The sequence below is a fragment of the Salvelinus fontinalis genome, chromosome 6 (assembly GCF_029448725.1).
Source record: "Salvelinus fontinalis isolate EN_2023a chromosome 6, ASM2944872v1, whole genome shotgun sequence".
In the NCBI taxonomy this organism is placed as follows: domain Eukaryota; kingdom Metazoa; phylum Chordata; class Actinopteri; order Salmoniformes; family Salmonidae; genus Salvelinus; species Salvelinus fontinalis.
In genome coordinates, this window is record NC_074670.1 from 27379294 (window position 1) to 27392190 (window position 12897).

The following is a 12897-nucleotide window of genomic DNA, read 5'->3' on the forward strand; positions in this document are numbered from 1 at the left end:
CTCCCCCACTGGCACAATCTTTCAAGTGCTGCCCTCTATTGTGTTGCCAGGGTAAGATTCCCCTGTAGAGCAGCACACAGTGACTGGCTGGGCTGTGAGCTTCCCTGCCCCTCCCCCTCTGGCACTCTCGTCCTCTCTCTTTCATTCTCTCGCAGTCGCTTGGTCCTTGTCTCCCTCTCCAGCTGTATATCTCGCTTTCCTTCACCTTTCACCCTCTTCTCTTCCACTCTATCCATTTCTCTCTCTCAGGATCTCATAATCAATCCATACAGTCCTCTCACGTCAGCCTCCTATTCTCCCACGTTTTCCTTTGCTGCTCTCCTTAGTCCTCTTATCCGGCCTTCACTTTCCTCCATCTCTCTCCTCACCCGTCTTCTTTTTACCTGCTCTCCCTCTTCCTCTGTTGACCTATTCCCACAGCTTCCCATCCTACTTTTTGCTCTCAAAATGCCATCCATCTCTCCTTTTCTACCTCCTCTCTCTCTTTAGAATGGAAGTATGTGGTGAGCAGTACGGGCTGAATGTAATGTCACGTCCCATTTGCAGTTGTCCGCATTCAGGTACATGGAGCCCCCCAGGGCATCCTGATAGAGCACAACTAAAGCCTCTGCTTACTACACTACTGGGCTGCCAAAGAACACATCACTAACGTGGCTGCATCGGGGAAACTGAGTGGCCATAGCGGTTGTCCGGCTTTATCCTCCCTATTCATTCGACAGTAGCACATCCCTGAAGAATGTCTCCCACCATTACCACAATGGCCAGCAGTGGGTGTTATTACTTATACATGTGGTTAATGGATCCCCTCTATCACACCATCTCAGGAGGGGCCGATGGCTTGCTTCCTCACAGAGGTAGCGGACCATGCCCTCATTGGATATGGATGGTCTGGAATCTGCCGGGTGTCAGATGTCAGATAGCAGCTCATAGGATGACAGTGTACTTATGCCTATGAGGAGGACCACATGATCCGTCTGCAATAGCATCCTGTTGCATTTAACAGTCTAAAATGGGCATAATGCTCCATAAGCTCTTTAAAATATTGAGATTCATTTTAACTCAGGCATCAAATCACACTATTTATTTAGCTTGCCATGATGAATAAATAAATGTGGTTTTTATTTGCTCTTAAATAATCAACCCGGCTACATTAATGTTCCTGGCAGTAACAACAACAAACATGATGCAGACTAAGTGCCTGTTTAACAAACACAAAAAACTGAATCTGATTTGATGCCATTTACCATCACACCCTGGTGCATCATCATTAAACCTATTACCGTCTCCATGGCGATCATGGTGCGTCATGTGACCTTTGGAGGCCACGTGATAAGGAGAAGCCCCCATTGACCCTGTCCTGCCCTGATTAGGATATTGGGATACGACAGGTCTTAGGGGACGTCCCAGGAATTTGGTTGACATGGCAAAATGGGATTAGTCCCGAGGTAGGGAGCATCACCAGGGCAACAGAGGGAGGCCCTATAGGGAACCATCAGCGTTGTGATAGGACAGTTCCCGAAGGGCCCTGGCCTCTACCCAGAACCCCTTTTGGTGGTGAGCCTCCATATTGGAAAGTGATGGGCAATTATATGTTCTAATTGGAATCAATTACTTAGGGGGAATCTTGTCAAGTGCTGTTTTGTGGCGCGTGTCGTGAGGAGCTCCTCTCACCGTGACCTTGAATCGGAGAAGTGACAAAGTCTTTAAGCCATGCTGTGGTAAGATCTTCCTCTTTGAGGTGTTTAAGAAAAAAGGCATTCCCTCTTCTTCCTCTTTCCTCTCCATGGCTATTCATCTCCCTCCTCCTTCAGAGCTCATTCTCCCTCGTTTTGCCTTCCCTCGTCCCTGATTGGGATCTGCAGTCAAGCGGATTAACACGTTCTGGCAGAAGAGGCAGGCTGCCCACACACACACACACTACACACACACACACAACACGTGCAGCACAGAGAGAAGTCGTGTGTGTACATATGCATCACCTCCCAGCTGTGTACTAGAGTGAAGGAATGCCCAACTGTGTGAAGAATATTGAGTGTGAGTGTGTGTGTGTACGTACAGTACCATTCGTTTGGACACACCTACTCGTTAGTTTTTTTCTTTATTTTTACTATTTTCTACATTGTAGAATAATAGTGAAGACATCAAAAATATGAAATAACACATATGGAATCATGTAGTAACCCAATTTTTTAAAACAAATCTAAATATATTTGAGATTATTCAAAGCAGCCACCCTTTGCCTTGATGATAGCTTTGCACACGCTTTGCATTCTCTCAACCAGCTTCACCTGGAATGCTTGTCCAACAGTCTTGAAGGAGTTCCCACATATGCTGAGCACTTGTTGGCTGCTTTTCCTTCACTCGGAGGTCCCCAAACCATCTCAATTGGGTTGAGGTCGGGTGATTGTGGAGGCCAGGTCATCTGATGCAGCACTCAATCACTCTCCTTCTTGGTCAAATAGCCCTTACACAGCCTGGAGTTGTGTTTTGGGTCATTGTCCTGTTGAAAAACCAATGATAGTCCCACTAAGCGCAAACCAGATGGGATGGCGTATCGCTGAAGAATGCTGTGGTAGCCATGCTGTTTAAGTGTGGCTTGAATTCTGAATAAATCACCAACAGTGTCACCAGCAAAGCACCCCCACACCATCACACCTCCTCATCCATGCTTCACGGTGGGAACCACACATGCGGCGATCATCCGTTCATCTACTCTGCGTCTCTCAGCGGTTGGAACCAAAAATCTCCAATTTGGACTCATCAGACCAAAGGACAGATTTCCACCGGTCTAATGTCCATTGCTCGTGTTTCTTGTCCCAAGCAAGTCTCTTCTTCTTATTGGTGTCCTTTAGTAGTGGTTTCTTTGCAGAAATTTGACCATGAAGGCCTGATTTACACAGTCTCCTCTGAACAGCTGATGTTGAGATGTGTCTGTTACTTGAACTCTGTGAAGCATTTATTTGGGCTGCAATCTAAGGTGCAGTTAATTGCCGATTTCTGAGGCTGGTAATGCTAATGAACGTCCTCTGCTGCAGAGGTAACTCTGGGTCTTCCTTCCCTCTGGCGGTCCTCATGTGAGCCAGTTTCTTCACAGTTTCTTCATAGTTTTTGCGACTGCACTTGAAGAAACATTCAAAGTTCTTGAAATTTTCTGGATTGACTGACCCTCATGTCTTAAAGTAATGATGGACTGTCATTTCTCTTTGCTTATGTGAGCTGTTCTTGCCATAATATGGACTTGGTCTTTTACCAAATAGGGCTATCTTCTGTATACCACCCCTACCTTGTCACAACAACTGATTGGCTCAAACACATTAAAAAGGAAAGAAATTCCACAAATTACCTTTTAACATGGCACACCTGTTAACTGAAATGCATTCCAGGTGACTACCTCATGAAGCTGATTGAGAGAATGCAAAGAGTGTGCAAAGCCGTCATCAAGGCAAAGGGTGGCTACTTTGAAGAATCTAAAATCTAAAATATATTTTGATTTGTTAAACACTTTTTTGGTTACTACATGATTCCATATGTATTTTTCATAGTTTTGATGTCTTCACTATTTCTCTACAATGTATAAAATAGTAAAAATAAAGAAAAACCCTGGAATGAGTAGGTGTGTCCAAACCTTTGACTGGTACTGTATGTATACACATGTCAGTGTTATTAGTATAAGTGCCTTTGAGCATTGGGTCTGTATATTTATGTGTATGTATATTCATGTACTCTGTGTGTATGTGTGTGTGCGCGCGTAGGGTACATAGTAAGCATAACGTATGACTAAGTGTGTGTGCGTGACTGCATCAAACTCCATAATTCATACACCAAAGCACTTGCTTGGAGGTACCCGGGGAGGCAGAGCGGCAAATGGACACATTTTGTGCCTATCCGCTCAACCCCTCTCCTCTTTCTCCCTCTGTCTTTCTCCTCCTCTTTTCCCGCTCACCCGTGCCAAACGATTCATCTAAACTCTGCCCATCTCCCTCGCTACACAGTACAGATCAAACTAAACAAGCTAGGAGCAGCCTCTCGGTCTGAGGAATGGCAGTAGAACAGTGGTTTGCCTCTGGGCCTGAGGCTTTCTGAAGGAGATGGAGATGCATGGGGGAACCCTCATATGGATTCAGGCAGTGACACACTCCCGCGCTGAGGCTCTCATCTGGCCTGAATATTGTATGAGGCATTCTCACGGGCCACTGCAGAGTGGGCGCATGCACACAAACATGAAGGCTTACAACACAAATACAGGCAGACATACACACATTAGGAGGCGCACACACACACACAGTCAGTGGAGCTTAAGCTAATGTGGCCCGGAGCGGCCCAAAGCCCTGCCACAGCACACAGGCACACACACTTAAGAGCCATCTGCAACTGGAGCTCCATGTAGCTCTCCCACTGAAAGCCCTGACCTCTGCGATCCATAGAGACAGACAGAGAGACAGAGAGAGAGACAGACAGACAGACAGACAGACAGACAGACAGACAGACAGAGAGACAGACAGACAGACAGACACAGACAGACAGACAGACAGAGACACAGACAGAGAGCGAGAGAGACAGAGAGCGAGAGAGACAGAGAGCGAGAGAGACTAACACTCTGAATGCCATCTCAGTTATTCCACGTGGTAATGGACAGCTGCAATGGCTGTACCAAGTACTTCATGATCCAGTGACATGGTCTTCATAGAGCGAAAAGGCTTCACTGCATATGAATTATAAGTGGTAAGTTAATATTTAAATAGCCAGTTAAAATGTATCTGCCCATTTGTTTTGAATCCATGAGGAAACCTTTGTGTATGAAAGGGTCAAGGCAGATAGATTATACCGCACATGTTGGTGAAAAAAAGATATCACTTGAGCGAATGAGCGCTCAATGTAACCTCATTCACATTCCCCATCTAGAAACTAATCTCTACGCTCCTCCTCCTTCATGCAGCCCTCCATTTTGTGACAGTGTGGTTCCAGGGAGACCGGAGGCTTTTTGTTGGAGTGGCCTTGGAGCCCCGGCCAAGGCAAGGGGGTGGTGACAGCAGGTCCAGCTGTCCCTACCTCTGCCCTCCCTCCATGATCCCAGGCACCAGGCAGCCGGCCAGGCCTGGATGGATGGATGGATACTGGAACAGGCCCCACACAAGCCTGTAATCTGGCCACAGCACACTGGTGTACATGCATGGCCTTCTAGAGCCAGCCCATGCTAGCTAGGGGCGGCCATGCAAGGCTAACTGCCCTCACCGTCTCTCTATCTCTCTTGATCCGTCTCCTTCGCTCTCTGAAGGTAATGTCATGGAAGTTACTGTAGCTGCCCTCTCACTAGACATTTGCTTTAAGAGGAATTAATGATGAAGGCTTATAGCTTGTGTTTGTATTCATCTACTCTGGCTATGACAAACACAACATCCAAACAACTCTGGATTCAACCAACGGTTCAACAGAGAAAAGCACAAGAAACAAAAAAAAAGGGATCTTGAATACTCGAACACTAAAAAAGAAAAGAGAAAGAGAAAAACCATCCCTTTCTCCTGCTACATAAATAAAGACCTGAGGGAGCTGATGGCTTTGGATGGAAAGTGCTCATCCAGACCAGAGTGGTGGTAGTCAAAAATAAAACGGCTCTTGATATCAAGAAAACATAACACCAGGTCACATGGGCCTGTTATCAAACATAAAATCATGAACACCCTAGACATATTGCCTACTTAATTTACCAACAAAATAAAATAATCATCAGTTTATAGGCAAACCCTGAAATAAAGTGTTATCAAATCTAAACGACCTTCAATACTAGCATATTAATGACCATACGGCGACCAAATTACAACCACGGTTGTAAAAACAAAATTAAAAACACAGCGAGCCGTTTCATTACCGTCTCTCCTCCATGGCACTGTACTGAAACGTCGTATTGTAACACCTCTCCCCCACTACTTCAGAACACACAACCACTCGGTTCAATCTCTCCTGCGGGGAACTACACAGTAACACCTCTCCTCCTCCTCCTCCTCCTCCTCTCTCCCTCCTCCATTACCTCCATGATGTCGACGTTGGTACGGCTCTCGTGGGGCTCGTTGTACTCGGTGTATTTGAGCAGGACCTTGTCCATGTCGGTGCTGGCGTACTGGAACAGCTTGTTGGAGTGGTTGAAGATGATGAGGGCGATCTCACAGTCGCACAGCACGCTCAGCTCATACGCCTTCTTCATCAGGCCAAACTTCCTCTTGGTGAACGTCACCTGTCAAGGGAGGGATGGTGTGGGTATATTGGGGGGTATATTAGAAGGTGGTAGAGAAGGGATGTTGTGGAGAAGGGGGAGGGGGATATTTGGCATAGAAGGAAAGAGGAAGAACAATAACATTAGCGATACTGCAAAAGTAAAAGGAATTTGTGGTACTGTATAACAATTGGTTAAACGTAATAAAAATGGGAGGGAATATTTGAATAACAGTAAATAAATAACAGTCTCTTAGAGAACAGACAATGTGTGAACAAACAACACATTACAGACAGCTAATTAAAGGTGACAACAGGGATGAGGCCCTGCAGTGTGTTGTGGTTCTGTTTAATACCACTCCCTTGGTTTTGAGGCATTCATGCAATGGGGGATTTGAGTTTGTTTGTTTTGCTGTAGACAGGATCAGAGAGGAGCACGAGGAAGCAGACGCATGGAAAGGAACCACACAGGCAGATTCTACAGCTGCCATGTGAGACCTTCAATTGCTCGCTCTCTCCATCTCCCCTCTATAATTGCTTGAGCGCTCCCATGTTACACTGATGCCTCTCTGTGGGGCAGGAGCCAGCTTGTGCTCTCTCCTTGTCCTCCCCACGGTCGCAGTCTCCCTCTCTCACTGTCTCCGTCTCTCTCATTTCCTCGCCCTCATTTTCTTTTCTCTCCCTCCTTTTCCTCTCTGCGTCGTTCTTGCTCACTCATTGCCTCCCGCTGCCACAAATCAAATTATATCGGGGTCGTATCCATGGGCAACCGCCTACCACCCCCTCTCTCAAACCCCATCACACACACACACACTCCCACAATCATCTCTGCGCGTGCACACACACACACACACACACACACACACACACACACACACACACACACACACACACACACACACACACACACACAGAGCAGAACATAGAAACAAGGGGAAGAAAGTTCAGCGAGGACAATGGCAAGCCAGGCTCACAGAGCTGATAAACAATACTATTACAATGACTCTCATAACCAATTATAAGACGGTTTATCACGAAGAGAAATACTCTGATTTGTCGGAGGCGTGAGGTACACCGAGTCTTCGACAATAATTAGTCTTGATCCTTCCTTCGACATGAATGCCAGGATAAACAAGCTGAACATAATTGACATTAAGAATAGAATTGGAAGTAACCAATGGCAACGAACGACAGAACAAGACATCCGCCATGAGACATGGCCGTGTCCTAACGAGCGTGGTTGTGTGGTGAGCAGAGGAGGAAGCCACAGTGACAACCACAACCTCCCCAGCTGCTCTACTTTCTGCACCTGCAATGTTTCAGAAGTGTTCGTGGTCTCTGTAGCATTCGGCGTTCAGTTAATAATCCATTACTATGTAAAGTATTTGTGGTTCTCACGCTCTCTTTTCACATCATGTATTTCACTGCTGTTGAATTTCAGTCAGAGTCTATAGCCTTGGGGACGGGGCCAATCCATTAGTGCTATTGACAGTATCTTGTAATCAACATCTAGCAGGATGATGGTTCACCATTATTTCTCTCAACTTTTGATGAATGAACATAATGCTTGAATGCCTGAAGCATTTTGAGTCTCTGTGTGTGCTGCTCTATGAAAAAGGGCACCTTTAAAGATTTAAACTTAAGATGATTGTAGGACCTCAGGCCACCTAGTGTCTAAAACACTCAGATTTTACTCAGCCAGGGACATTTTGGGGATGGCAGCCGCATCACATCCATTACTCAATAAGCTCAAATGAACCAAAGCCCATTAACCAGTTGACTCATCATAGATGGATCATTTAACCTTTCATAGTCTTGGAAACATACCGGTGTAGTCATATGCATGATAGAGTTTCTACATACAAAGAAACATTATCCACAGACACACACACACACCTGTCTGTTCCGTTCGTCTGTAATCCTCTGTATTTGGATCTTTTTCCTTCCCATGGTTCCGGTCTGGCGGTGGGAGGGGCAGGGGGCGTGGCGGGGTCAGAGGGCACGGCTGTCCTGTGGAGGTGGTTGGTGGGCACTGTTGCAGACTAGGCGCTTGGCTGTCACACTCTCTTGTACACACACTCGCTATCTCCCTCCGCTCCACCTGTCTGAGGCGGCTAGTCTAGGAGCTCTTACCCCTGCAGGAAATAATGAAGAAGAAAGAATGGGGCCACGTGGCGGGGCCTTCAGATCATGGTCTGTACAATAGGCAGGTCATCCACTGGTCCTCTGAATTAGGATCCTCTTCCCCTCTTTACTGCAGGTGTGTTACTCCTGGAAAATAGAGAGCATCGGATCAGTATGAGATTCAGGAGAGGTATCATTCATGTACCATTCCTGCCAATGTCCTTCAGAATCAACAATTGTCTTAGCCTTTTAACCTCCACAGTACTCGACAGAGAAACCAAAGCGATGCATTTAAGTCAGGATTCCTTTCGGACAAATTAGAAGCACGCTTCGAAAGAGCAGCCGCAGCAGTGGGGGGAACTGAAGGATGGGGGAACCCTTCTCTTGGGGTTAGTGTTTCCATGGGGGCAAGTGAGCCTGGTGCGCTGCAGAGCGGGAGCCCCTCAGGGGGGCCACGGGGAGACTGTGCTGTGTCAGCTTTATTAGAGGCATCACTGACACATAACTGATATGTTGGTTGCCTGCAGCAACTCGCTGCCTGCTCGACCTGACACGCTGCATGCGATTCCCAATCGAAGGCAGAGCCCGGCCCTATGTCCCAGTGAGGCTGCTCGCCACGAGTGGGCGGGACGCTAGTGCTCAGAGTTCTGTTGCGTTTTGAAGTAGGCTCTTGGATTCAGTCACTGAACCAGTAATGTTATCATTACCACTAGGTTTTGTTATCTAACTGTGGTAATTTGGCACAGTTCCATGTTAGATAACACTCTGTGTCCCTTTAATATAAGGAAAAGGAGTGTATTTAAAAATATTTAATTGAAGACAGAAAAGTCAAGGTCCAATCCGCAGTTGAAAAAATAACAAAGCCGCCACCCCATCTCTGTTTTAGTAAAAAGCTGAGGGATGGGATTGGATAAATGTAACCACTCAAATTCATAGAAAGAGCTATGGCCCGACCATCTATAATAATCAAAATGATCGTTTTAACCATGTTGAGGCTATACAGTGTTAGTTTACATGTATAATGTTTACAAACATTGGAGTAAAAACAAGCTTATATATTTGGGGTTCTGATGGGGTGTAACAGTTGAACTAAGCTCATGAGGCATTTCTAAAGTTATATTATTGTATTAATCAATATATCTATATCATTCAGTAAATATCATTAATTTAATTAGTTCAAAAGTGGGTGTAGCAACTGCAGATTGCCCCTTTAACTAAACAGGGATTTATTATTATACTTTTTTTGCAATGTATAGCAATTTGTAATAACAAAAAGAGAGAGGGCAAATGAGAGACAACAGAGTACATGTGAGCATATAAATTCATGAATGAATGAACGAGCAGACCGCAACCCGGGAACGGCAACAGAGGCATGGACCATTTTAATTAAGCCCCACTACTACTACTATTTGTGGTTCGGCCTTAAAAATAGCTCTCTATATATACATCCAGACTGTGTACTGTTCCAACACACCCGCATGACAGTGGGAGCCGAGACATTGCATTAGAGTGAGTGCATCTGGAAAGCCTTGAGTGCAGTTTCAACACTACATCACCCACATTGTTTACCTGAGAGAATAGTAAAACCACCCCCTGATTAATGCCTGCTCTGCTTCCATTACCATAAAAAACAAAACAATGACATGATAGAACGGGTTCTGTGTGTCTGTGTGTGCACGGACACATACCACACACACTTACTTTCAGTTGATGCAATTGCCTTCACTATAGCAATGACTTCTCCATGAATTATGCACTACGTATTTGGCTTGGAGGAAGGACAATGGGAGGTCTGAGAAAAGAGTGTTACGCATGTCATAGTTGTTCTCTTAAAAATAAAGCCCTAACAAAAAAACTAGAGGCAGCTTCAGCTCTCGTTTCACATGGAAAATATGGAGGGGGTTGTGTTAGGGCATTTGGAATTACGCTTTTTCACTTTAAAATGTATGCCAAACTAAAACAATTGATTTCAAAGTTTAACAAAGCATACAACTCAATGCACAAGGACTACTTTGAACAATTTACACAGAACATTTCACAAAAACACATTTACTGGAAGAACTGTGCAGATGCAACCTTTGGTAACATGATTACTGTAAAATCTCCCTCTGTTTTTTTAGGCGGCCACATTTGAGAAAAACTCTTAAATATCTGCTCCAATTAAGATTAAAAGATGTCTGCAGAAAGAATGGGGTGTCAGCTTTGACATGATACCTTTAGTTTGATTGAAAAAAAATATTTTGGTTATTGAACTACAGAAGTGGATTTACATCTGGTAACAGAATTAAGGTAACGGAATTACATCATGATTCCCTGAACTGTACTTTATAGAAATGCATAATTATGGATATGAATATAATTCTCTTCATGGTAATGTATCCTGAATAGGTACACAAAAAAAGGTAGAAATATGCAACATCCTTCTTTTGCATATTTTGGTATTATTCTACACACTGGGTATTATTGTAATGAGCACCACCCCCAAACAAGACCACATTTGGTTGGTCCGGACCAGACCAAATCTAAAACAATCATAGGCGTCTATGTTTCACAAGTTTGGACAGCACAGTACAGCACAGTAGCCGAGTACAGTACAGCAGAGCACAGTAAAGTAGATATGTTCAGTACAGTACATTAAATTATACTATACTACACTACACTACTGTACTGTCCAAACTTGTGAAACAGACTTCTATGATTGGTTCAAATTTGGTCCGGTCAGGGCGGACTGACCAAATTTCAACATCCATGGACGTGCGATGTTGGTCGGTGCCCAGTGGGTGAGGATGCTTGTTACAGTAAATGGAAAGAGGGTAGGTGTCAGTAACAGCCGGGAGAGGTGACATTAACGAGAGAGAGAGGAGAGAGGGGCAAGAAGGGCCTTCTATGCCATCAAAAGGAACATAAAATTAGACATACCAATTAGGATCTTGGCTAAAAATACTTGAATCAGTTCTAGAACCCATTGCCCTTTATGTTTGTGAGGTCTGGGATCCACTCACTCCAAATTGAGAGACTGCATGCAGAATTCTGCAAAAATATCCTCCGTGTAGAACAACAAATATCACCTTAGCAATGAAAGGTCATTCCATCCTGTCCACTTGTTGGACATGTGTTAAGAACATGAGGTGTTGTCACATGATGATTTGCACCCGGAACAGAGTTCTTAGATAAAGAGTTAGAACAACAAATAATGTAGAACAACAAATAATGTATGCATAGCAGAATTAGGTCGATTACCGCAGAATCAGAGCAAACTAGAATGCTATTTGGTCCTAAACAGAGTAGACAGTGGCAGAAAACCTGACCACTGTGACTGACACAAAATTAAGGAAATCTTTGACTATGTACAGACTCAGTGAGCATAGTCTTGCTATTGAGAAAGGCCGCTGAAGGTGGAAACTGAGCTGCACTTCCTAACCTCCTGCCAAATGTATGACCATATTAGAGACACATATTTTCCTCAGATTACACAGACCCACAAAGAAAATCAAAAACACATAAAATGTTCATAAACTCCCATATCTATTGAGTGAAATACCACAGTGTGCAATCACAGTAGCAAGATTTGGGACCTGTTGCCACAGGAAAAGGGCAACCAGTGAAAAACAAACACCATTGTAAATACAACCAATATTTATGTTTATTTATTTTCCCTTTTGTACTTTAACTATTTGCACATCATTACAACACTGTATATAACACATAATATGACATTTGAAATGTCTTTATTTTTTGGAAACTTTTGTGAGTGTAATATTTACTGTACATCTTTATTTGGTTTATTTCACTTTTGTTAATTATCTATTTCACTTGCTTTGGCAATGTAAACATATGTTTCCCATACCAATAAACCCTCTTAAATTGAAATTGAATTGAAAGAGAGGGAGAGAGAGGTTGTACAGACTGTTTTTACAGCATTGCTTTGACCACCAGATGACAGAAACATAAAAAAACAGTTATGATCTGAACATAACAGTATGCCAGTGGAAGGGAGTACAGTAGCAGGTGACCTAACTGTGGTTTGTGACTACTACAATTTCCCATTGTAGCCAATTCAATTGCAGCAATTCCCTTACAGATTTTTCAGTAATTCGGTTAATGATTTGGTAACAGAATTACGAGTTTGAATCACTTAATAATTATTAACAAACTTGATATCAGTAAAAACACTACAACTATTTGGGTTGGTCTTCCTTTACTTGTTACTTCTGTAAACTTTCATAATCCTCCCTCCTCATGAGGGAGATAAATAAGAAAATATCTTCAAGATACGAGGGTTTTTGGTAATGGAATTTCAAGGAACAAGTAGGGCTGTTGCGGTGACCATGTTACCGCCACACCGGCGGTCACGAGTCATGAAGGCAGCCAAATTCCATGTGACCGTTTAGTCATGGTAATTAGGTTTCTCCAAGCTCTGATGCTGCTGATGGTCATTAGTAGCCTACCAAACTTACTAACTGCCTGTTACTCAGCACTCTATTGGTCCACTAATCACACTGTCATCAATGATGGCCTCTACTAAAAAGACGAGGATCAGCTTTCTATAGGCTAGGCCTACTATTT

At 44.0% G+C, this 12897-nt stretch overlaps 1 protein-coding gene across 8 annotated transcripts in view; it reads right to left on the reverse strand.

Moving 5' to 3' along the window:
• LOC129857525 (myocyte-specific enhancer factor 2D homolog) overlaps nt 1–12897 on the reverse strand; it is a 70798-nt gene that overhangs the window by 30963 nt on the left and 26938 nt on the right. For all 8 annotated transcript variants that reach the window (XM_055925854.1, XM_055925855.1, XM_055925852.1 and 5 more), the window contains exons 2-3: nt 8104–8478; nt 6026–6229 (exon numbers count right to left, since the gene is read on the reverse strand). In XM_055925854.1, coding sequence (XP_055781829.1) covers nt 6026–6229; nt 8104–8157 — 258 coding nt within the window. In that variant the 5' untranslated portion in view covers nt 8158–8478. The remainder of the gene's footprint in view (nt 1–6025; nt 6230–8103; nt 8479–12897) is intronic.